Raw genomic sequence first — 24483 nt, forward strand, 5'->3', positions numbered from 1 at the left:
TGAGAACAGGTTCAGCGGAGAGCCTCCCTCTCCCCGTCAGGGCAGAAAGGCTAAGACCAGGAAAAGCTGCAGCCCGCACTAGCCACCTGCCCCCATCCCCGGGGACAGCAGTAAAAAAGAGAGACGAGACAGTAGGCAGAACTTCTGGACAGCAAAACATGACGAAGGGGCTTAGGGGGTTGGTTCTTATTTAGAGGAAGGTCATGGGACAGGGTCCCCCATGGAACCTGTGAGATCAGTAAGAAAAATGAGTTATGGAGTTGTAAGCCTGGTGCACTCGGAAGGTGGTGGCCCACAGCAGTTTCCTGTTGCTTATATTACAAGACTCCTCTCCTCCTCAGTCAAAGCCCAAGATAGATCCTCACTCCATGTCCAAGTGCACTGACCAGACATTTGCTCTACCTCTGGGGAAGGAATTAAAAACAAAGACCAAAACCAAAACTCTAGTTGAAGCAAGAGAAACTGAAGTTAGACTGCTGAAAGGACTGTCATGAGAGTGAGGCTGGGTGTTGTCTCTGGTGCAGGAGGGACGTCCGTGAGGCTAGGCTGTAGACCAGAGATCTTCTTCTCCCAGGGCAGAGTAAGGGAGCTAGGAGCTTGGCAGCAACACCTCTGGATCTGGGGCTTTGGAGCGGGCAGGTGGCTCCCCCAGGGGAAGTGGCGGCAGTGAAATCATAGGTAATCGTTTTATTACATTGCAGGGGATGCCGCTGTCCACACAGATGATGTGCAGCTAGCTCTGTAAGGGCCAGCAGCCTCCACACAGGGCAGGGATGGCCAGCCTGTGGGTGGACGCTTGGGGGGTACTCAGACTCCAGGCTGAGCTCTCCAGGCCTGACCTGGCCGGGCCCTCTGAGATGCTCTGAGGAGAAACCGGGAATTCACCCCAGGCCCGTGCAAGTGTCTGGAAGATTAGGGCGGTGGGGGGGGGGGGAAGGTGGCATGGACAGGGGTGAGGCAGAGAAATGGGAGAGACACAGAAGATAACAGATCATGATGGAAAGCAGTAGAAAAGGACAAGACAGTTCTGAAACGGAAGTCAGCGAAGACTCCCATTTTCAGGTCCTGCCCCCTTTCCTACCTCACTTCCCCCCTCCCCAAGTTTGGTTTTTGGAAAGTTCCAGCAGTTTGGTGATTTGGGGGAAGGGTGACTGATTCCAACTGGGTTGCTTTCTCCACACCCACCCCTCTACCTCCTTGCTTCCCCCCAAGGACACACATTCTTTCTGGGGGCCCCTGCCCCAGGATAGAGGTCTGGGGGCCGTGCCCTTGAGGAGGAAGTGTTTGGAAGGTGCTCGAGGTGCTGGAAGAAGGGAGCTGGTAGGTGAAGCTGGTGGCTGATGGCCTCTGGACAGAGGTGGGCGGGGCTCCCCTGTTGGGGCGGGGCCAGGAATTGCCTGGGGATGCAAGGCTGAGGGAGGTGTCTGGACACACCTTTGGTTTAACAGCTTAGGCTTCCTCCCTTCCTTCTCGCCCCTAACTGTCCAGGGTGCCCCTACCCGCGCATTAGAGTAACCTCTTTCTGACCCTGAGCCCAGCAGTACAACACCGACCCCACACTGGGCAGCAGGCGCGCATACACACGCCCCTACCCAGGCAGCCCCCGTTGGAGACAGCGTGATGGGCCCAGAAGGGCACCTGGGCCTGCAGGCAGACACACGTCTTCAGGGGTGGTGGCCCCGCAGAAGGAACCCTCTCCAGCCCTGAAGGAAATCTCCCTGCTCAACACCCCTGCAGGAAGGGGCGGGGACTGGCAAGAAGGAATTGTGACTTTGGGGAGAAAGCAGAATGACCCAGAGACCTGGTTTGAGAGAAAATACCAGAGAACGTGGGTGACACTGAAAGAGGCGGGGGGGGGGGGGGCGCTCCTGGCCCACTCACGCACTCCCAGAAAGCGCCCCCACGGAGCCCCCACTGTCTGCAGGGGCCTGCTGCCTTCAGCTGCCCGGAGCAATCTTGCCACTTTCGTGTCCTTCCCCCCTCACCTTGGTGACACACGCAGGGCCCGGTGAATAGAGGACGTTTAATATTTCTGTGCTGGTCAAACAGAACACAGGTGGGGAGTACATACGGGAGGGGGCGGAGGGCCCCCTGCCTCTCAGGAGGGGTGGCTTGTGAAGGGGTGTGTGTGTGGGGGGGGATTCTTGGGAAATAGTCCAAGGAGTCTTCTCAGCAAAGGGGCCTGGCCTGGGGTATCATGAGCATCCAACACACCCAGTCCTTGGCCTAAGTTGGGGTCCCCCATAGGGGGTCTGTGGAGTCTTTTTTTTTTTTTCCAGCTCCTTTGCTGGAATCCACACTCCCAGCATGATGGGGGACTTGGTCCTAGCGAGGGGTCTGGAGAGCCCCCAGGAAGCAGCCCAGGGTTGGGACTAGGGCTCGAGGCCCACTGCCCGAGAACCCCTTGGGGTGCTGAGGGCAGTGCGCCTCCTTCCGTCTGCCCTTTTTCCTTCCTCCAGGCTGGCCAAGAGCAGAGTGGGGGTGAGCAGGGCCCCCCGCCTCTACTGAGTCCCAGGGTCCTCAGGGTGGGGTGGAGGAAGGGTGGAGAGAGGGTCTGGGCCACCAACAGACACTGTAAACTTTGGTTTGAAACAATAACTTAAGTGGAGGGAGGGCTTCCAGCCTGGGGCCAGGGTCGGGGAGCAAGGAGGAGCAAGGGGTGCAGGAGGCGACAAAGGAAAAAGCCAACAAAAAGTTTTGGTTTTTGCTTCCGGCATAAGAAAGGTCTTTGGTCATTGGTTTAACTGGGGTGGGGGTGGGGTGGTGGAGAGGGGTCAGGGAGGGGTGCTGAGGGAGGACTACAGTGGGGGACCTGTAGGCTGGGGGTGACCTGTCGGGGTCACAGCAACCACCTGCCCCTCAAACCTGGTTTCAGCCTTTCCTGTGACAGAGGCAGGATGCTTCCTGGTGGCCCTGGCCGCGCCTCTGACCCCAGCTCCAGCTTCAAGGGCAGCGTGGCGCCCTCCAGCGGCCCCCCCTCCATTAGTCCACCTAGCACGGACCTCTGTGAGGAGGCCGGCGCTGGGCCTCTTGCTCTGCTCCCGGTTGTGGGGGGCAGCTGAGGAGCACCCAGTGAAGCGGGTAGAGGCCCGGTTCAGCCTGGGTTCTGTCTCAGGTTGAGGGCAGGGGCTGGAGCCGGGCAGCCTGGCTCCCACCGAACCCCCAACAGGGCACACAACTTGTCCCGCCCCAGCTGTGGCCTTTGAGTGGACGCAGCTGAGGGGGCTGGTTTCTTCTGGGGATGGTCTGAAACTTCAGCTCCGCCGCCCTAGGCCGGGGCAGGGGCGGGAGTTGGGGGCAGCGGGGAGATTTCTTCACAGTACGGAAAAGAAGGTGGAAGGGAGCACAAATTAGGAAAGTGGGGGGCCTCTGGCCAGAACACACTGCCAGAGCCAGGTGCGAGGGGCCCTGGGTTTGAGAGGGGTGGCTTAGCCCCGCCTGCGGGTCTCCATGGCGCTGAGGGGCCCTGTAGGGGAGAGCTGGTGGGGGAGGAGGGCCCTGCTGCTGCTGGTGGTTGGGGGGTTGGCGGTATTCAGATGTAGGGGAGGGTCTGAGGAAGGGTCTGGGCCCTCCGTGTCCTCTGCCGGTCCCAGACCAGGGGTTCTGTGTCCCCTCGGGGGCGGGGCCGTCCCCGCCCCCGAGCGTCTGTCAGTCAGGTCACATTGGGAGTTGCTGGCCCAGCCCCCCCATCTGAGTCCTGGAAGTGCCTTGAGGTTTGGGCGGGGCTGAGGAGTGGGGGTAGGTGGGGCCTGGGTTCCGGAGGGAGGGGTCTCACCCCTGCCCAGCCTGCCCCTAGAGGCCCTTAGGACAGTTCCTCTCCCGGCAGCTCCTCCTCCAGGTCCCTGTCTTCTGGAGGCCCCGCGGTGCTGGGGTTGGGGGGGCCCAGGGGAGGGCCCGGCCGCCTGTCTTCCTCCGCCTCGGCCGGCTCCTCTTTCACCTGCACCTGGTGGCTGTGACAGGAGCGATCGTGTGGGCACCCCAGGGGCCTTCCCTGGCCCCCCAAAACATCCAGAATTTGGGGGCGCAGTGGGGGCTATTCCCAGCTCGCCTCCCCAGGACCGCATCATCCCTGAGCCCCTGGGGCCTGACGTCTTGGGTCAGCTCTCCCCAGGAGCTCTCCTGACAAAGGGGGAGGTTGGGAAGGGGAGAGGGTGACTCTGGTAGGGGAGGAGACAACAGTGGGAGAGGAGGAAGGAGAAGAGGAAAAGGAAGGAAAGCTGCGGCAAAGAGGGGAATAAAAAGGGGGAAGAGGGAGGAGAATAAGAAGGGAGAGGGGAGAGAGAGAGGTCACTTGTCCTGGGAAGACAGGTGTGTGTGTCTGTGGGGAGGGTGGTAAGAGGGGGATCCCACCTGCAGGGGCATGGGGGGCACTGGGGGGGCTCCATGCCGCGTGCTCACCTGTACTGGGGCGGGGAGAGGCGAGGGGGGCTGCTGCTGCCATTGCTGGGGAGCGGCTCCACGGGGGCACCCACTTCGTCGTGGCTGAGGGGCAGGAGGCTGCCGGCGGAGCCAGGGTTCAGCACGCCAGGGCTGCTGAGGAGGGGGAAGCTGCTCTCGGCCAGCGCAGCCTGGAGGGTTGGCCCCGTGAGCTGACGTCCAGGGCATCCCTGCCCCGCCTCCAGCCAGCCCTTGGGGGGGGGGGGGGTCTCTGTGCAGACGGCCTTGCCAACAGCACAGCCCTCCAAGGCCAGACCATGACCCTGACCTGCTGCCACCTCCCAGCCTTCCTGGGAGCCTGGACCTGACCTATCCCTTCCCAGGAGGCAGAGGACCCCCAGACTGACAAGAGGGAACGGGACCCCATTGGTTATGCCAGCCTCCCTCCTTGCTCTCTGCCCCGCCTGAACCCAGCCTTGAAAGTCAGAGGTGGGGGCCGAGCCCGGAGCTGGGCTGGGGCAGAGGGCTGGGGTTTGGGCCACCCAGAGTGGTCTTCACCCTCCTGCCCCTCCTCTGACAGATGGGCCCTTGGCAGGGGAGAGTGGGGGAAGGTCAGTGTGTGGGGGCAGGGACGCAAGGGGCCAAGACGAAGAGGGCTCCGGTCAGGGTGCACGCACCTGGTAGCTGGCATTAAGTGCTCCATAACTGAGGCCCGAGATCATGTTCTTCACCAGGGTGGGGCTCCTGGAAGACAGAGAAGGCACTGTTTGGTTCCTTCATTCACTTACTCCTCCTTTGCGCCCTGACCCTTACTAGGCCCTGCTCTGTGCCAGGGACCGTTCCATTCCCGATCCTAGGAGGCCAGGGCAGGGTGAACACTGTCTGCTGAGTCTTACTCAACACTCACACTGACAGGGCATGGCCCCTTCACAGCTCCCGTGCTGAGGCTCTCCGGGGCTCTGGAGCAGGGGGAACAGGGATCCCTCCCCACACCTGTCTTCACATCATGCCACCCCAGCGGGTTTTCTCTGCTGTTTCCAGGGTTCGGCAGGTCCAAGCTAGAGCCCTGATAGTCCCGCATCTCTAACACCCACACTATCTTGCCATCCTGAATTCTGGGACATCTAACAGCCATGGGCTCAGCTGGTCCCCGTGTGCTCCACACCAAAGGCTTTTCTGCATGGGAAGGTGTTCAGGAGTTGGGTCGGATAAAGCAATGGCTCAAGGCTGTCCCTCTTCCATAAGGATTAATCCCCCATCTTCTATTTACAGAGCATCTATGAGAGGTTAAGGAACTGGCCCAAGGTCACACAGCCAGGGAGCAGCAAAGGTGCACTGGAACCCACGTCTTCTAGCTGCCATCTGCCCATGTCCCAGCTCCGACCACGGCTACTTTGGGTCTCCGTCTCTCTCTGGTCCCAGGCCCTCAGGCTCCTTCCCTCAGTCAGAAATAGGGACAGAAGAAGACATAAATGTCCTCTGTCTGATCACCTATCACTTCCAGATTCTGGGCTCCCCTGGGTTCCTCCATCCCTCTTCTCCCCACCTCACCCCAAAGTGGGAAGGACTGGGTACACAGGGGTGTCCTGGAGACAAATGGGGGGTGACCCAGTCCACGCCGCAGGTGGGTGCCTCTGCTCAGGGCGGGGCCCACATACCCTGTCATCTTTGGTGGCCTCCGCTTCTGATACTCGCGTTCGTCCACAGTCCACACAGCGCCCTTGACGTTCTCCACGCGCACGAAGCACTTGTGCAGGCTGAGGTTGTGCCGCACAGCGTTCTGGGGGTGCAGTGACAGGGCGCATGCTCAGAGGCAGCCTGCTCGGCCCCTTCCCCGCTCTGGCAAGCTCACACAGCAAAGTCCCTGTCCCAGTCAGTCCCACCGCGTCGCACCTCCCCAGGCCCGAGGCCACGCAGGCTGCCACAGGGAGGAGTCCCCCTGCCTATCTCCTGCCCTGGACCCAGGGACCGCCAGGGTCTTTGTTGCTGACAACCCATTTTATGATCCGCTCCCCTTCTCCCTGCCGTGTTTTGGAAAACTGTCTACCAACTGAACACTATCCAGGTAGGAATCATTTGTTTTCCCGGCAGCACTGATCAGACACAGGTAGCTGTCACTTGGGGCCCCTGGTTGCCATGAGCCCACACTTGGGCCCTGGCCCATCAGCGAGCCTGGGACCTGTTATCTCAGGTGCATTCGGCTTTACAAGTTTTGGAAATAAATCAGAAACCCTCGCTGCAACATTCTTCAGCCTCTAGGAGTGTGGGAGCCATGGCTTCGAGAAGAGACAGCTTAAGAGCATGAAGTATAGAGCAGGCCTCTCATATATACTTGTTGAAATAAACTGGGAGAAAGAAGAGCACAGGTTTAGTAGCTGTGAGGCAGGAAGAGGAGAGAAAAGAGGGAAAGTCACCTTGTCGCTCCCACCTCCTCCTGGCAGGGTGACTTCAGGAATTGAGGCCATCTGAATTGTAGGACACTTGGGTAAGGAGGGAGGGCTTGGCTCCATCCCCCCCGGGGGGCCTAGATGAGGGCCCGAGTCCACCCACTCCCTCCATGTCCCTCAGTCCTGTCTCTGTACTCTCCTTTCTCAGCTTCACGCCCCTCCCCATCAGCTGTCCCTGTCCCTGTTACCTGTCCTCCCTCAGCCTCCCCCGCCTCGTCCCCATCCTTGTCTCCTCTTTACATTTCTAAACGGGGAAGAAAGCCGGCAGGGCGGGCAGCCCATGCCCCTGGAGATCCCCTCCTCCTCTCTCCCTTCCAACTCTTGCCACTTGCAACTGGCCCGATTTCATTACCAATTTTAATTTGCCTCTAATTAAATCCTGTGTATTTTTCCGACTCGCTTGCTAATCCACGAGGGAGGCGGGCGGCTGGAGTGGAATCTCTTGGAGCGATAATTACAAAGGGCCTAATCACGCCGGGGCTCCTGCCTCGGAATAAATTTGCCCGCATTACGGGGCTCCGATCCTCCGCTTTGCAAATGAGAATGACCCCAATTTCCGAGGATGGCCTCACCGGGGCTTTTTTCCCTCATTTCGAAGCCTGATTCGTGATGAGAGACTAATTCGTTACGCTGAAACATTAACGGCAATTTAAGGGGTCTGGCGGGGGCTGCGTAAACAAAAGGACGGGCCCACAACATGGGCCCTGGGAGGGGATGGACACAGAGGGAGGGCTGGTGAGGACCATCAGCTTGGCAGATGGCAGCTCTGTCCCCGGATGAACGGCAGCTGGCCTGGCCCATGCTGGCTCCTGAGCCCTTCTGCCCTGGTCCGAAGTGGACAGCATCTCAGGCTGTGGGCCAGAGAGGGTGAAAGAGGGAGGATGGAAAGAGGAGGAGGAGTTGAGGAGAAGAGGGACCTCAAGGTGTAGATAAATGGGTGGATGGTGGAAGGCGAACAGTTGGGTGTAGACAGGCTATATTTCCCAAGAAACGTGAAGGAAGCTTGGCTGCAAAAATCCTGAAGGTCGAAGTGGACCTCAAGCTGAGAGAGATTCTGCTGTGCCACAGGGAGGAAGTCGCAGAAACAGCAGGAGAACGCTGCTCACTAGGATGGTCACCTGCTCATTCAGCTAGTGTCGCATCGGGACCCACACGAGGTGAGGGGACGTGGAGGTGAAGACCCGGGGGTGAGAGACACACCACTGGGATGACCCTGGCCGGGCGACCACCGAAGGTGGCATGGAAGGCGAAAGGGGCTCAGCTAAACGGGAGGGGCTTCAGGACGGTCCTTGAGGGGTTTAAGGAAATCACCCAAAGCAGCTCCTCCTGATCTCGAGAAAGGAGGGAACAGGAAAGGAGGGTAGGTGGGTGAGGGACACTGCCCCCAAGGAGGAAGCTGTCTTGGAAACAAGGCTCTCTAGTCTCACCCCTACAGGTAGAGAATTAACCTGCGTTATGAACATAAACATTAGATAACAGCTTTAATGATCCTTTATGTTTGTAGAGGACTCTATCACTTTCTAAAACCTGGTACCCAAACTGGCCCGGAAGGTTGGAGACTGGACCCAGCGCCCCAGCAAGGCCCTGCTGGCTCAGGGAGAGGGCAGGACCAGGCTGGCAGGAAATGACATCACTCACAGCCAATCAGAGTAGCTGCCCCAGCCTCGAAGCCTCTCTCCCCAGGGCGGGGATAGGGAAGGTCGTGGAGCAGTCTCTCCTGCTGCGGTTAGCACGTCTCAGTGCAGAGGAGACTGGGCCCTGTGTAGACCCCACCCAGCCCGGCACTGGTGGGGAGGGGGCCTCAGTGACACTTGTTGAAAGCTGGCCAGGAGGTGGGGGAGCTTGTTTTGCTGCAGTTTCCGAGCTGGCCAGCAGGGGGACTCAAGAGCCAGGGATCCAATTAAGGTTCTGAGCTAAGGACTCCTTCCCCGGTGTCTAACCTTCCCCGCAGGGCGCCAACACTCCCTTCTCCTTCCCTCCACCCCCTCCCAATTTCCACTCTGCTGCACAGACACTAAGATTCTCACCCATCAGACAGACAGACACACACACACACACAGACACACACCTCCCTTCCATCTTGGCTATGGGAAAACAAATGGCTGAGTGCCCCAGTCCACATCTCTGTGTCCCATTTTTTTAGGGTCCCTCCCTTCCTTGCCTCTGGTCCCCCGAGAAAACTCTATGGCTGAAGGTGTTGAAACGACTAATTGGATGGAGACAATTATCTTCCTGCCGCCATGGCAGAGCTGGGGAGAGGGTGGGGGAGCCTGTGGTTACGTCCCAGTACACAGTCCACGCGGCCACGCCTGCACACTGCCCACCCCACCCCCCGGCTACAGAGCATGCACCTTTAGCCAAGGTACCCAGACCCTTAGGGTCTCTTGAGAATGTAACCCAGGCCTCCCTAACAGGCTCAGGCATTACGGACTTCTGGAGGCCCTACTTCGTGGGGCCTGTAGGGAAGCACTCCAGGAAAGGGGAGAATTTCTTGCCAGAAAGAAGGCAGCACAGGGCTGGAAAGAAGGGGCTATTAAGGGGCAGTTAGAGAACATTCCATAGCCCATGATGAGAGTGGAGGGGCCCATGGTGCGGCCCAGGCCCTACTGGGGCCATTTCTGCAGAACTGCCCCTCTGAGGGGACTAAATGTGACGCAGCCTTGGTCTCAAGGAGATGTGGAGATGTCTGAGGGTGACTGGGGCCCTTGGCAAGGAGGAAGGAGCATGCCTCACCTTCCAGGTGGCAGTGTTTCTCCGGAAATAGGCGAACATCCTGGTGAACCAGTTATAGATCTCATTCAGGGTCAGCTGCCTGTCAGGGGTTTCCAGAATGGCCTGTGGGCCAGAAAGAAGCAGAGGGACCCTCAGTCTGGGCCTTGAAGGGTCACAGGCCTGTGCTCTCTCCCTTCTGCCTGGCCCCCGACTCTCAGCCCTGAGAACAGAGGATGCCCACTACAGAGGCTTGTGGACAGGAGGACTGGTGGGTGTCGTCGATCCCCTGCATGGGGCAGGCTGCTTATGGCCCAGCCAGAGGCCGAAGGAAACACGAGCCTCAAGGGCTATGTATTTGTGCAAGGAGCACATGAACTCCTTCTGGAGGGGAACTGGTGTCAAGGGCCCCCGCCCTGGAAGGAAAATGAAGCAGTATTCTTGGGAGAGAGATATCCACGGGGTGGGGGCTATCTGCAATTTATCCTGATTTTGGCAAAGGGTGCCCTAAGCATGAGGTGGGGTATGTGTGCATATATAGGGATATGTATGAGGATGTGTGTGCCTACCTGGGAGGTCAGAGCAAGAAGACATCTGTGCAAATGCCTGTTCATATGAATATTAGTGAGCATTAAGGACGTGAGGGAGGGAACTGAGGAGTGTGTGTGTGTGTGTGAGAGAGAGAGACAGAGAGAGAGAGGGTTGGCGGGGAGGGAGGAAAGGAGGGGCAGGCGGGCAGGTGGCAGCCAACTGAGAGTGACCGTAAGTCTATCAGAAAATAGTCTCCCAGGAGCGTACGTACATGGGAATGAGAGAATGAATGACACAGTGGGTCAGCAAAACCAGCGTGTGTGCCCTCAGAGGGACGCCCGCACGAGCAGCGCACGGACTCAGACGGAGCCTGGGCCAGAGGCCGTCCAGCCGGGAAGGAAAGCCCTTGTGCCCATGGGAGAGGACAGGTGTGGGAGGGGAAGTCTCTCCTCCGGCCCCAGGACCCTCATGGAGGCTGGGACACTGAGGTGGGGGTGCAGCCTGGGTGCCCTTCCCAGCCCCTCTGTCTACCTTCCATGCTCACCTGGCGGATGAGGGAGGCGTAGGTGAAGGGGGGCCTGACGTCGGCGTTTTTGTAGAACTCATGATTCTGGGCCAGCTCTGGGGGAGAGAGGCAGAGGATGAGGTAGCCGGACGGGGGGTCCAGCTTGGGGGGAGGGGATGACCCTCCTAGCAGTCCTTACCTGAGGAGATGGGGGAGCAGAACTTGTCACTGCTCCTCCGGCGGGCGGGGCCCCCGCTGTGCAGGGAGGCAGAGCTGAGGCCAGGGGGCCGTAGGGGGGTGACAGGGGCAGCGGCCGAGGTGGGGGGGTGCACGAGACCATCTGGGAATGAGTCTGCTGCAGAGACGGTCACCTTGGAGAATGAGGAGCCGGGGACCGGGTTCAGCTGTGAGCAACGGGGAGGGTGCTGAGACCAGCGCCAAGGGTGGGAGTCCCAGGGGTCCTGGGAGGGCCGCAGGGAGGGGAGAGTCACTCACTGGCTGGCTGAAGGGCTTGGGCTCGGAGGGCCGCATGTGCAGGTGGGCCATCATGGCCTGCAGCCTCTCACTCTCCTTGGCGAGCTGTGGAGAGGCGGGATGTGGGCAGGGGCTAAGCCCCCGAGGGGTCCAGTCCTCTTCCTCCTCCACATCCCACCTCTCCCCCACCAGACACCCAAGAAAACCCCTCTTCCCACCACCCCTCTCCTCCACACATCAGCATCTGGCTCCCTCTGTCCCCTGCTCCTAGAAGGCCTCAGCTCTGCTCTGCCCCCTCCCACCCTTAAGGCCAGGGCCTGGGGTTGCCGGCTCCGTGAAGCCCTCCCCACTTCTCCTCCAGACCATGCGCCCCAGGCTCGAGCTCAGCTTGCTGAGCTACAGGTCAGGGGCCCCCTTGCTAACAACACATGCTTTTTCTCCCCATCGAAGGCAGAGGCTGTGGCTGAACAACACCCAAGTTCAGTGGCACTTGTGTGTGAGAGGGTCCTCGTGCAATGAATGGAAACACAGGAATGGATGAATGATTCATTCACCCCCATTCATAAATTCAATAGGTCTTTCACAACTACCCTCTCATGGCAGGGCGCTCTGCTAGGTGCCAGAGGGAAATGCCGGACTATCCTGAGTACTACGTGCTACAGGGTGTAGACTCGGGAGCCAGACAGCCGAGGCTGATCCCGGCTCTGCCACCCACTGGGGTGAGTGAGCAGAAGCAAGTCACTTCACCTCTCTGGGCCTCAGTTTTCCGTATCTGTAGAGTGGGGAGGAGAATAGTACCTGCCATATACCGTTGTTTAGGACTCCTGGAATTCTATAGGTAAAGTATTTAAGTCAGCACCAAGTAAGTGCTCCGTATGTTAGCTGTTGGTATTTTTATGGTTTTTATATGGATGCTGCTCTTCTGGGCCTCCCAGCAGATACACCCCAGCCTTGGTTTGCTCCTGAGAATCTAACTGCAATCACCTCACGACCTTGGGACTTAGGAGCAAGAAAGCGTAAGATGGCCCATCCTCCAGACCCTCTGCAGCCCTCCTGGCGAGTCAGTGCTGAGTGAGGGTGGGCCGGGCCCGTCCCGAGCGTCGCAGAGCCGCACCTGGATCTCCAGCTGCTGCACCACCTGCATCTGTACGCGGCACTGGGCTGTGCTCCGGTCATCCAGGGCGTGCTCTGTGTTGAGGTGTCTTCGGGGCACGAGGGGGCAGAGAACACAGTGGGCCCTATTTTGCCTGCAGCCACCACCCTCCCATCCCGCCCACAGCCTGGAAAGCAGACAGACCAAGAGATACAAAGGGAAAGAGGTGGGGGGAAAAAAACAAAACAAAACAAAAAAACCGGGGCAATGGGGCAACGAAGGAAGCTGCCTTCTCATCAGCCTCCTTTGATGTCTTTGCTAAAATCCCAGCTACAGAGAGATCTAATTGCAAATGAACTAATTAAGTAAACCTCTGACGAAGCGTGAAAACAATTTGTTTGACCCTGATGCTGCAAGGGTCTGGGAGACAGCAGAGTTAATCAGTCAGTGACAGAGCCTGGCACGGCTGTGGCAGCTGGCCGCCTCCCGCCCTGCCTGTCCACCGGCCTCCGGCCTGTCACTCGGCCATCAGTCTCCCGGGCTGAGTCTGGGGGAAGCCGGGGAAGGCAGCGGGGGTGTCCTCTCCTGCTCCTCACACCCCTACCCTGAGGGGCTCTAACAGCCTGGGGACGGGGTTTATGAAGCCTGCAGGTCCCTGCAAATATAGATGGGGGGGGGGATCGGGGAGCTGGTGGGGGCAGGGAAGGAGCTAGGCTAGGCGCCCCAGGGGTGAGGACAGCAGGACAGCTGGTGGCTGAAGGACCAAAGAGAGGCAAGCTAGGTGGCCGGCTGGGGAGGTGAGGGGCCCTGTGGAAAGGCTGCTGGGGAGGGGAAATGGAGAGTGGGGGCAACACTTACTTGATAAACTGGCCCAGGTCTTCACACAGGGTCTCACAGCCTGGCCACTTACACTCTCCGTGTCCGTAGAGGGGGTGGGAGCCTGGCGTCTCCTCGTGGGAGGAGCTAGGAGAGCAAGAGGGAGGCAGTGGTCAGGGACCGTGAAGACCCCAATAGCCCTGGGGCCAGTTCGGCTTGGTTCCCCTGCTGGTGATGTTTCTGTCCCTAATATGGGTTTCCCAGAGGCTGAAAACAATTGTGTGTGCCCTGGGAGAGGGGTAAACTTCCGGGTTCCCGAGCTCCGCCTCCCCCCGCCATCCCTCACCACGGGTGCCATCCCTCGGGGTCCCGGGGTGCCCCTGGGCAGGTCTGCAGTGCCCTCTCCCCGCCTAGGCTTCGCACCTGTCTCTCCGAGGTGTGAGCACAGTGGGCTGTCCGTTGGGCAGGGTGTGGTGGGAGAGGGGGGGTGAGACTTTGGGGGGGGCGGCAAACGAGGTAGCGGTGGTGGCTGAGCCGGTGAGGTCCAGCCCCTCCTGCTTGACGCTGTCCTCGGCGGGCTGCCCGGGGGCACCCTCGCCCTTCCACAGCTGGGGCAGGTCCGTCGGGCACACGGCTGCTGCGGGAGAGAGAGGCAGGAGGCTTGCGGGGCCTCCCAGCTGGCCCCGGGGGGGGGGGGGGGGGGCGGGGAAGGGGGGAGGGGGCTGCAGGCCGGGTCTGGGCTGGCGGGGGTGGGGGGTGGGGGGTGCACTCACCTTGCGGGAGGGTCTGGAGGGGCCCTGAGGCTTGGCTGGGCTGCAGGCTGACCAGCCCCTGTCTCTGCAGGTTGAGCAGGTGCTGCTGCTGCAACTGTTGCATTTGCAGGAGCTGCTGCTGGAAGGCCAGCTGCTTGTTCCCCAGTGCCTGGTGGGGGGCCCGAGGGGGCGGGCAGAGAGGGGTGCCATCAGCCTCGGGCACGCCCTCTGGCCCCCACCCTGCAGCCACCCCCTCCCAGGGCCTGTCAGCCCCCGGAGCTGTCGTAGTGGCGTCCGCGGCTGCAGCCTCTCTGCTCCCGGCCCAGCTTCCATAGGGCTGCATGCCTCCTCGCAGTAAACACACGCACGCACGCACGCACGCACACGCGCGCGCTCGCGCGCCCGCGCGCGCGCGCAAACACACACAGCCGACCCAGACGCTCAGCACGACGCCCTCCTGCTCCCGCCCCCCTCCTTCCGCTGCCTCAGCTCCCCGCACCGCAGCTGTGCTCGCCTGGAAAGGAGGGGGGCTCTCATCACAATGATCGATGAGCCTGTCAGACTCCGGGGGCCACTCCCGCCTGGCAGGCACCCTTCCCACATGCCTGGGTGCCCCCCTTCTGCGCTGAGGAGGGGGCCTACCCCCTCCAGCTCCTCTCCTCTCCTGCTTCTTAGATACAGGGAATCAAAGAGTCTGACGGGACCTTAAAAGATCAGCATCAGCTGGTCATCGGGACCCAGGCCTGGGGGAGAGTCACAGCTCTCCTGTTCAGGCGCACACTTGCTCACTTGCTCGCTGTAGGTCTGGAGCTCTGCTCTCTCCCTCTGTCTCCCCCCCCCCCACACACACACACCATTCAGTTCTTCACACAGGCACTGACAAGTCAGCCCGTCAGCAAGTCTTTTCTGAGCCCCAGGAGCCAAGCCTGTCCTGGGTGCTCGGGAGGCAGGGACGTCGCTGGCTGCCTGCCTGCCCTGGGGGTGGGGGGTGGGGGGCTGGCTATTCAATAAAGCCAGCCTAGAGATAATGCGGGGAATGCAACAATGACAAGACCTTGAGGGGGAGGCTGAGGGCGTTGGGAAATGACTGGGCGTCAGCAGGGCAGCCTTCTGGGAAGAGGCAACTCAGGACTTGGCTGTGGTTTGGCCAGCAGGAGGGAGGCACATGTCTGGGACATGGAGGGGGAGCCCAGGGGCCTGGTATGGAAGCTCAGGAGGCACTGTGGCCCAGGTGAGGCCCGGGATGTAGGCTGGGCAGTTCTCTGGAGGGGAAGGGCAGGATATTACAAGAAGTGGCAGAGGTTGGGGCAGGGTTGGGGGGAGCAGTGCAAGTGGTTTGCTGAGGGACTAGCAAACAGCGGGGGCAGGGGGAGGGGCGCTGAGGTGCTAAGTCACTAAGAGGCAAGTGGGCAGGAAAGGGCCAGACAAGGCAGCTGGTCATGAGCAAGGGCCACCAGATGCCCGTTCTCATTAATCCGACAACACGAGGCAAGGAGAGAAGGACGGAGTGGGGATGAGGGCACGGAGAACTGTGTGCTGCGCCCCCCCCCCACCGTTCCCATTCCCCCCCTGCCCCGTGATTCCCTCCCAGCACTTCCTGATCTGTCTCCTATTCCCACAAGGCAATTCTCTCCTAGCCACTGTGGGACGCCCAGCCTCTGGCCAGGAGAGGACTGGGGCAGCGGTCCTTTGAGGGGGCACATCAGGCCTGTCCAAGCCCCTTACCTCTTTGGGTTGCTGCTTCCCAGCCTGCTGTTGGGTGAGGAGCTGTAAGTGGAGCTGCTCTTGCTGCTTCTTATAGTATTCCTGCAGCTGGGTGGGAGGTGGAGAGGGGCGCGGGGGGGAGGGGGTTACTGTGTGCCGGGGGCTGCGGACCCCAGAACAACCCCAGCCCTGTTGTTACGGGGCTCCTGGAGGCAGAAGTAGGGAAGTCTCACTGGGGTGGTGAAAGAGACACCCTGCGGGGAGATGCCTGCTCTCCTCAGTCTGCTCTGAGGGTCCCCAGTAGGGCCTGGATGGGGAGGGAGTGGAGAAGGGAGAGGGGGCTTCACCCCACAGCTCTGAGCCCTCTCCTGCCTCTCTTTGGGTCTCCCGAATACATCACGACGAGGTGCCAGGATGTTCCAGTGCTTTGCCCTTCCCTGGGGTTCTGGATACAGAGGTGGGGCCGGCAAGAGGGGGAGCATGGGGGTGCTGCTGTGGAAGAGGCCTGACCCCTGACCTTTCCCCAGCTGCCCTGGAGGAATGCAGATCAATCCAGCCCGAGCAGTCTCTCAGGTTTCTGCCTGGGCTTTGGCCAGCAGGGATGTTGGCAGTAAACAGGGTGGGAGGTGGGAGGCCAGGGCCTCCCCTGCCCCACCCTCCCCTCTGCGACCTCCCAGCTGCCCTGGGGCCAGACTCACCTGCTGCAGCATGAGCGCCTGTTGCTGCTGGAGCAAGGCCTGCAGCTGTGGGGGCGACAGGATCTGCTGCATCTGTTGGGGGGTAAGCATCTGCGGCGACATCATGGCCACCGACACAGGCACCTGTGGGATCGGGCCCCATTAGCCTGCTCCCCGCGCTCCCGCCCACAGGATGGCAGTGCGGACCGGAGGGAGACGGCATGGGTTCAAATTCTAGCTCTGCCACCTACGAGCTGTGTGTCTTTAGACAAGTGATTTACCGCCCTGGTCTCCATGTCCCTGTCTCTGAAGGGCAGTAGCGCAGTGCCCACTTCTTAGGGCTCTCATGAGGCTTAATGAATGGACACTGAGAACAGAGCCGGGTACAGAGCAGGTGCCCATGAGGGTGGGCTGTTACCGCAGGAGGCACTTTCTCCAGAGCACCAAGAACAGACCCCAGTGACACCAGTCGGTAGAACCCATATCCATGCCTTGCAGGCTTTCTCCCCCAGCGATGGGGACGGGCCACACCTAGCCATCCCCAGCTCTTGCTTGGTCCGTTCCGAGAGCCCTATCTCCGAGGCGGGCCTGGCCGGAGGGCAGTCTGCGGCCCACATGGCATGAGGACCTGGACTTTGGCTCTGATCCCATACACGTCACATACTGCGGCACGGCTGTCTGGAGGGCACACACAGAGGCCAGAGCTGACCCAGCGAGTGCCCGCCTGGGTGTATATAGGTTTAGTCAAGCCAAAGCGGGCTGGGAAAGAACACCAGGCAGGGAGTCAGGCGGCAGGCTGCTACTCCGAGCTCTGGACCGAATTTGCTGTGTGCCCTCCAGGGAAGTCACTTGCTGTCTTTGGGGTGTCGGTTTCCTCAAAGCCTAAACCAGGCACTGAACTATGAGAGAGAGGACGCCTTCTGGCAGGAACATGCAGGATTCTCAGAGTGGAGCAGCTCTCTATCCCCTGCCCTGGCTTAGGCCTCTGGAGGAGGCTCAGAGAACCTAGCTACCAGCAAAAGGTTCCTGGAAAAGCAAGAACATCATTCTTTTTTCTGTCCCACCTCCCTGAAATCCCCGGGCTTTGGGCGCTCATAGCCAGGGAGGCCCCAGTTGCAACACTGTCTTGTCCCGCTGTTCTGGCAGGACAGGTGCCCTGTATGGGGCTCGGAGCCTGGCTTGTCTCATCTCCCCTCCCACTGCCAAGCCCTAGAAGCGCCCCCCGCCCCCCCTTCTACACAGCAGGCACTCACTGAGTGTTTGCTCCGCTGAGCTGAAATACCTTCCCCAGCAGATCAGAGGCCCCTCTGCCAGCCCAGGGGTGGGGAGGGAGGGGTTCGGGCAGCCTAGTCAGGGAGGAGTATCCTGCAGGGACTTGTCCTGGGCAGGATGTGACAGGTTATATCCTCAGGGGACTTGTGGCCCCTGTCACCTCTCCCTAGCCTCATGGGTTCTTGGGCAGGGGAGGAGGAGCTGGTGCCCTTCCAGATCCCTGCCAGGGGCAGGACTCAGCCTCAAGCCACCAGTTAGGGAATCCCCTGGCAGAAGAGCAGCTGGGGAAGTGTAGCGGACCCAGGGACATCGGGGGAAGTCCCAGTGCCCCCAATTCTTCTTACGCCCCACCCCGATAACTCGTGGCTGAGCCCCAGCCCTGGGCTTTTCTCCTTTATCCCAGCCAGCTCTGTGCCAACAGCCCTGGGAGGGGCATGCCCTAGCTCTTTAGCAGTGAACGCTCTGTGTGAATGAAGGCTCCCAGGGGCCTCTAATGAGGAACCTTAACTGGCAGGGTTGGGATTCAAGCCCGGGTCTGTGAACTCCATGGCTCCTGGTGGTTTCCCTGTCTACACTGCCTTCCCTACCTCGGAGCAGATCTTGAGGAAGGTTAAGAAGCGTGGGTGGAAACTGAATTATCCAGGGAGCGGAGGGGTCGAGGAGGCTGGAGATCCAAAGGCCAAGCTCCCTTTTTACAACTGTATCTGGAGGGGACTCAGGAAAGCCAGGCCGGAGGGGTCTTCTGGTCCTCACTCTCCGAGGGGCCTGGGCGAGGGGGCAGACGTGGCACAGACCCACACCCCTTGCGGAGCCAGCCTGTGTCCCTTGCTGGGTGCCCCTGAGACTGGGAGGCAAGGCTCAGCCGTCCTTTCTGTCCTCCTCCTCCTGTGGGGGTGTCCATCATGGTAGCACAGAGCTCAGAGTCCTGGATTTCTGAGTCAGGTGACCTAGGCTCTTGTCCCTGACAGGGACTATTCTTTTGAAATCAGCCCGCCTCACCTTTTCCACCCAGACCGCTAATTGCTAATTACATGCCTTTAGGCACTTGGCTAAATCTTCAGAGCAAATGGGGGTGGGTCTAATCGTCGTTACTGTTTTACAGATGAGAAAACTGAGACCTAGAGAACTAAAATAACCTGGTCTGTCCCCAAAGGGACAGTAGGAATAGGGGTAAATGAAAGTGATTTGTAGGCCATTAAATTCTATGCAAATGTAGAGAAAACTTCTTTGTAAAACATTCTGGGTTTTCCTCTTTTCTTTTCTCCTCCTTTCCCTCTCCTGTCTCCATGACTTCTCCAACCCAAGAAGGCACCGCATGGCCAGCCGGGTCCCTGAGGACCAGCGCCCAGGGCCTGTCCTTCTCATCCTGGGAGGACTGAACTAGAGATGGACACGGCCCAGGCAGGGAGACAGACCAGACACCCGGGGATCTTTCCAGCCATAGGGCTGTGAGTCACGGTGAGTGGCATGCAAAAAAGGATGTGGCATTTCCTTCCTTGGGGCTTTCCTACTTGGACGCGGGGGAATGGAAGAGATGACCTTGGAAGGCCTCCCTGGCCCCCACCATTCCTGCCAATTGGCCGAACAGCTGGCCGGAGAGGCGGCTGCAGAGATGCAGACGGATTACCTTGTGTGTACTTGTCCACCGGGCCCAGGGGGTCAAGAAAGGTCAGGGAGGTGGCTGCCGCATGCTGAGCTCCTGAGCTGGCTGACCCCATCCCCCCACGCCCCTTAGGGTTCTGAGAGCTGAGTTGGAGCTCCCCTGGTGTCCCCGCTGACCCCTCTAGGATGTGCCAGGATAGACACTGTCAGCTTGTCAGCTCAGCAAGGCCCGTGAGTCACTGTCTGGAGAGTGGCCAAGGCAGCTAAATGCTTACTAAAGGCAGTGTGAGCCATGGGCTGAATGCCCACAGCTGCCTCCAGGCCCTCCCTCAGGGACCCTGCCCAGGCCCCTGGGTCCTCCACCCACCATGAGTACAGTGTGCTGGGCTGGGTGGCAGCTTACAGAGAGGAAGCTTGTCCGGGGGCTGAGGGTGGGGAGGCTGAGCACCGCACGGATGCAATTTGGTGCCAGAATCAAGGACCCAGACTCAAACTCTGAAGTGGGGTCTAGGGTCTTGGCTCAAGTGGGGAGACCAGGCTAGAGCTTGGTTTAGGTTAAACTCCCTTGTAGAAGACCAGAAGGAAGTCCTCAGACTAGTTCTGGGCTGGGGCTGCAGCAAGAAAGAAGTGATGGGGCACCAAGACGAATTTCCAGAAATTCTGGAAGGGTCAGCCTCAGGGGCGCTGAGAAGATGCTATGGATGCTGGGCAGAGCTAAGGGCCCTGGCCCTAGCCACCGTCCCTTCCGCCCCCTAAAACTCCCAGCTACCTTTGCTGCCTTCGGTAACTGACCTCTCCCTGCCTGGGGCACAGGCCTGGGCACAAACTAGGCCATCTCCTGGCTGGAGCTGGAGACTAACATGGTTCTAGAAACTTCTGAAGCTGGCTCCAGGAGAGGGGTGGTGAACACAGTTGGGAGGTGAGGCAGTCAATCCTGCCTTGCACTGGGGAGCAGAGCAGTGTCATGTGGGGGCCACCAGAAATAAGTGGCCATCTATCTTTCTTCATTAACCACTTTATTCACAGAGAAGCAATTTGTAGGCCCTGGGCCCCACTCAGGGACAGAAGCTCCACCTCCTTAGAGACTGTGAACCAAAGATGGGGATGAGAGGCAAGGAAGGTATCCATGGTTGGAAGAGGAAGAGGGTCAAGAGTTGGAGCACCAGGCTCCTGGGGAAGTTCAGACACGGCCCCATGAACCCCATCTCCCTGAACCCAGAGCATCATCCGGCCGGGGCTCTGCACCTGGGGACTACTGGTGTTCACTGCTGTGCACAGTGTAGGCATTCAAGTCTAAATTCTGGAGCTAGTTGTTTGGGGTCAAATCCTGGCTCTGTCCCTTATTAGCTGTGTGTCTCTGGACAAGTGACCTAACCTATCTGGGCCAAGGTCTCCTCATCTGCAAGATGAGGCTAATAATCGCATCGCTAGACCCCACAGGATTGTGAGGATAAAGGGAGACAAATGACACTTGTAAAGCACTTAACGTCTGCCCCATGGTAAGCACTCTGTAAATGCTGTTAGTTTCATTAGTACTGAGCAAGTATTTGATGAATGGATGAATCAGTCAATGATTCGGAGGAGGAAGCAAGGAGAGAGGAGGCCTGAGAAAAGGATCATTTGCTCTGTCTCTCTGACCAAAACCTCTGCCTCTTACTCTAAGCCATCCAGGGCTGATCTCATTTTGGGTGAGGGACTCTCCTGAGGAAGATTCCATAGCCTCCCTCCCCTTCTCAATTATTTCAGATTTCCTACCCCTCCTAGCCAGCTGTAAAGTCCTTCTTGATGTCTGACCTGAGTCCCTCCAACTACCATCAAGCTCCTGCCCTCCTGCCTTGGGTCAGCAGGCCCTCTCTTGCTGGGGGAACAGGAATGCTGCTCCCTGCTCTTAGAAGGGGGTGTGAGGCCGGGCCCAGGGTGAGGATGACTCAGAGCAGTAACCTGAGGGCCATTTCAGACCCAGGGGAGATGGGGGCGTGGGGGGATCCCTAATTCCAAGAGGCCCAGTCCTGACACCACATGGGCACGAGAACCTTCTACATCTTTCCAGCGTGAGAACTTTCTCTTCTTCCAATTATTAACCTTCTGGACTGGGTTCTCACTTCTCCACCCAGACCACTACCCATTTTGGTCCAACTCCTCCTCCTTGAGGGCTGTCTCAATAGGTTCAAGACTTCTAAAAGAGGTCCACTGCTCGGGCCCCACATCCGTCAGTCACCTTGAACTTCTTCAAACCATTTTCCAAACATTAAGCTTGTTTGACACAAGACTCAGATACTCCTCAGAGTCTGGAATCTGCCACTCCCCCGCCCCACCCCAGGACAAAGCCTAGTCCTGGGTCCTTCTCAGAGCACCCAGCACCTCATCCCTGCTGTCCTCTTCACTTCCCTCCTTCCTTCAGCACCCCACCCCCACAAACTCCAGAGCTTCTCGCTCAGGATCGGGCTCACCCTTCCTCCCCTAGATAAACTTCCTTTCAAAGCCCTGCTTAATCCTCTCCCCAATTCCAAGCCTCCCCTGCTGCTGTGGGGAGGGGTGGGGGAGCGAGGAAGGAGGGCTGCATGGCCCAGGGGGAGGGGAGCTGGCTGCCCGGATCGTGACCCACCCGACTCAGACCGCAATTCTCCCAAGTTCTTTGTGACACAAAAGGTAAACAGAAGGCCCGGCTTCCCCACCCCCCCACCTCCCACAGATCTCCCCTCCCCCCAGCCAGCCAGATGGGCCGGCAAGCTGGGGGAAGGGAAAGGGGGAAAGAAGGGCAGATTGTGCAAAGAAAAACAAAAGAGACAGAGAGACACCAAGAGACAGGAAACTGGGGGAGACAGAGAGAGTTGGTGGGTGAGAGGTGGGGAGGGGGCATGTGGTGACCTCAGCATCTAAGAAAGAGCCCAGGAGAGAGGGACAGACCAAGTGACCCACTGGGATGGAGAAACAGAAACCTGAGAAGGGACGGGGACCCAGAGGGCAGAGCCAGGGAAGGGAAGCAAGCGGGAGGTACCCAGAGAGGGCGAGAGCTGAACGCAGACACAAACTCTGAGCCACACACACAAAGAGGCTGAGCACAGGAAGGCCTGGGCGATCAGGTGGAGACAAGAGAAAGTGAAGTTTCTTCACCGCACCCCTGCACTGACTGCATTTGCTTCTGGAAAGCTGCCTACTTTGTGGCACTGGGGACTGGCCAGAGCCATCCTCCAGCGGGCCGTCCCCGGGGCCAAGACCACGCTCCCCACCCGGCCTCCCCTGCCCCCTGCTCACCTGCACGGCAGAGGCCGACTGCTTGCTGTCATTGTTGCCTGGGGAGCTCAGGCCGGAGGCCTGCTGCAGCAGGAACTGCCTGGCCACCTGGAGGGCCTGCAAGAGAGGGGCCCGGTCAGCTGTCAGCGCAGGGCCTACCTGCTCCAACAATGGCCTGAAGGGCCCGGAGGAGGCAGGGGGCCGTCAGGGGACGTGCAGCATCCAGGTTTTAGGGAGAATCTGGGGGCAGTAAGGGGGAGGAGGCCAGGCTAAGGTGGAAGGTCTCGGGGGTGAGTGAGAGGGTCACAGGGTCCACTTGGACTTGGCAGTACGCCTAAATGTAGGAGTCCCCGAGAGGAGCTGCCAGGGTGTGGGGATCAGAGCCTACAGGGGCCTCACTCTGGGACCTGAGAGGTTTTTTGGGACTTAATGGGGGCAGCAAATGGAAGGGACAGTGGCCACAAAAGGATCCCAGGGGAAAGTACAGCAGATGGACTCCAGGTACTAATACCAGGTACTACTTGCTGAGCATCTACTATGCGTCAAGCCCTTTACACACAAGATCTCATTGACTCCTTCCTGTGAGGCTGTGAGGTAGGGGTTATCAGTTTCATTCTACAGCTGAGGAAACAGTCTCCAGGAGGTAAAGTAACCTGCCCAGGATCACACAGCCAGGAGGTGTGAGAGAGAGGATCTGAGCCCAGGAAGCCTCGGCCGGGTGGCTGGTCTGGAAGCAAAGGGAGTAGCATTCACTTGGAGTCACTGCTCCCAGCTGAGGGGGGTGAGGGGGGAGTGTCAGGGTCTGAGCACTGTGTGACTTTCTGAGTCCAGGGATCTGGGTGCAGGGCCTCATGGTACGGGGGAATTCGATCAAGTCCTCAAGGGTGTGTCTGAACCTCCAGTGAGTAACTCCGACCTCACTGTGGTGGTCTGGGCTCAGAGGCCCCAGTGGCTTGGACTGGACTGGGAGTCAGCAGGGTCGTAGCAGTGGGAGGCGTGTGGAGTTTGTAGGGGGAGCAGCTCCAGCCCATCCATGAGCCTGGAAGGTGAGCAGTGAGAGGTCTGGTGGGAGAGTGGGGGGTCAGGGAGGGAAGCCCAGGAAGTTCTCCGTAAGGATGGCCAAGCCCTCCATTGCCCCACTCTGGGTCAGTGTGGGGTTCAGAGGCAGGGGATGTGGGGACCTGAACTGAATCCACATTCCAGGAGCACAAAACCTGTCTTCCCCCATGTTCTGCCAAGATCTCCCTTGGCACCCCAGGCAGTTGCGTCCAGGCCTCTGGCAGGGGGCTCTGGCATCAGATAGGCCTGGGTTTGAATCCCAGTTGTGCTGCTGACCAGCAGTATGACCTTGGGCACGTTATGCTCTCCCTGTGCTTCAGTCTCTTCTGCAAACCCGGAACACTATCCATCTCTGAAACACCAGGGGGATGAAAGGACCCAAGCTTGGCACCAAGGTGGCATCGAGAAGTGTCCATTCCCTTCCCTTCTTGGGAATGTGGGTTCTCTCCATGGGCTCAGCCAGCCGGTGGCCAGCACGGCCTCCTGCCCGGTGTACCTATGTAATGGAGCGTGCTCATTGCGGCTCCCTCACCTCTGTCCACACACACACACACACACACACACACACACACACACACTCGTGTTTGTCCTCACGTGGACTTCTGTTCTCTGACCTCACCACAAGCACCAACAAGGCCAAACCTTGTGCAGTGCAACACGGATGCACTCATACAGTCACCACCCTGCAAATGCTCACGAGTGCCCACTGCATGTACACACATGCCCTTCGAAGCCCATTCTTCATTGTCATCGAATAGCCGAGCCGCCCCCAGCCTTGAATCTAGCTTCCCTTAGCGTGGTCTCCAAATACTCCCTGGTGTATCTGCGGGCATGTGGCCCCCAGAAGACCTGGAGCTCACATGAGCGTGCCCCTCACCAGCCCCCCAGATCCTAGGCCTTCCCCAGCCCCTCTTTCTTCCCCTGAACAAGTGGCCTGGGGTTTCTTTTCCAAGATTCACTTCAGAAAGTAGAAATCTGACCTCTCTGAGTCAAAAGGCTCTGAGGAGCTATGGCAAGGGGGAGAGGCGGTGAGGGAAGGAAGGGAGGTGGCCATGTGGTCATCAGGAAGGAGCCCCTGCCTCTAGGTGCTTGGGTGACCCCCTCCAGGTCTAATGAGTTGGACACATGCTCCTTGTCCTCCAAAGGTGGAGGTGTGGGGTAAAGAGGTAGGGGGCCAGAGGTCAGGGGGAGAACTGGGGGGAAGAGAAAGGCTTGGAGAAGCTGGCCAGCC

The 24483-nt window shown here is 59.4% G+C and overlaps 1 protein-coding gene across 6 annotated transcripts in view; it reads right to left on the bottom strand.

Annotated features, from left to right (window-relative positions):
• Positions 1 to 2695: 2695 nt before the first annotated feature.
• FOXP4 (forkhead box P4) overlaps positions 2696 to 24483 on the bottom strand; it is a 49378-nt gene continuing 27590 nt past the window's right edge. The window contains exons 3-17 of one of the 6 annotated variants that reach the window (XM_036102150.2): positions 22215 to 22310; positions 16107 to 16229; positions 15430 to 15516; positions 13726 to 13873; positions 13376 to 13586; positions 12995 to 13099; positions 12158 to 12245; positions 11065 to 11148; positions 10769 to 10973; positions 10609 to 10685; positions 9558 to 9659; positions 6036 to 6157; positions 5055 to 5121; positions 4399 to 4568; positions 2696 to 3950 (exon numbers count right to left, since the gene is read on the bottom strand). In XM_036102150.2, the coding sequence (XP_035958043.2) occupies positions 3803 to 3950; positions 4399 to 4568; positions 5055 to 5121; positions 6036 to 6157; positions 9558 to 9659; positions 10609 to 10685; positions 10769 to 10973; positions 11065 to 11148; positions 12158 to 12245; positions 12995 to 13099; positions 13376 to 13586; positions 13726 to 13873; positions 15430 to 15516; positions 16107 to 16229; positions 22215 to 22310 (1833 nt within the window). In that variant the 3' untranslated portion in view covers positions 2696 to 3802. Of the gene's footprint in view, positions 3951 to 4398; positions 4569 to 5054; positions 5122 to 6035; positions 6158 to 9557; positions 9660 to 10608; positions 10686 to 10768; positions 10974 to 11064; positions 11149 to 12157; positions 12246 to 12994; positions 13100 to 13375; positions 13590 to 13725; positions 13874 to 15429; positions 15517 to 16106; positions 16230 to 22214; positions 22311 to 24483 lie in introns of all 6 variants that reach the window. The other 5 variants (XM_078055347.1, XM_078055345.1, XM_078055346.1 and 2 more) reach the window with 5 other exon arrangements.

This window comes from Halichoerus grypus, chromosome 9 (assembly GCF_964656455.1).
Source record: "Halichoerus grypus chromosome 9, mHalGry1.hap1.1, whole genome shotgun sequence".
NCBI lineage: Eukaryota > Metazoa > Chordata > Mammalia > Carnivora > Phocidae > Halichoerus > Halichoerus grypus.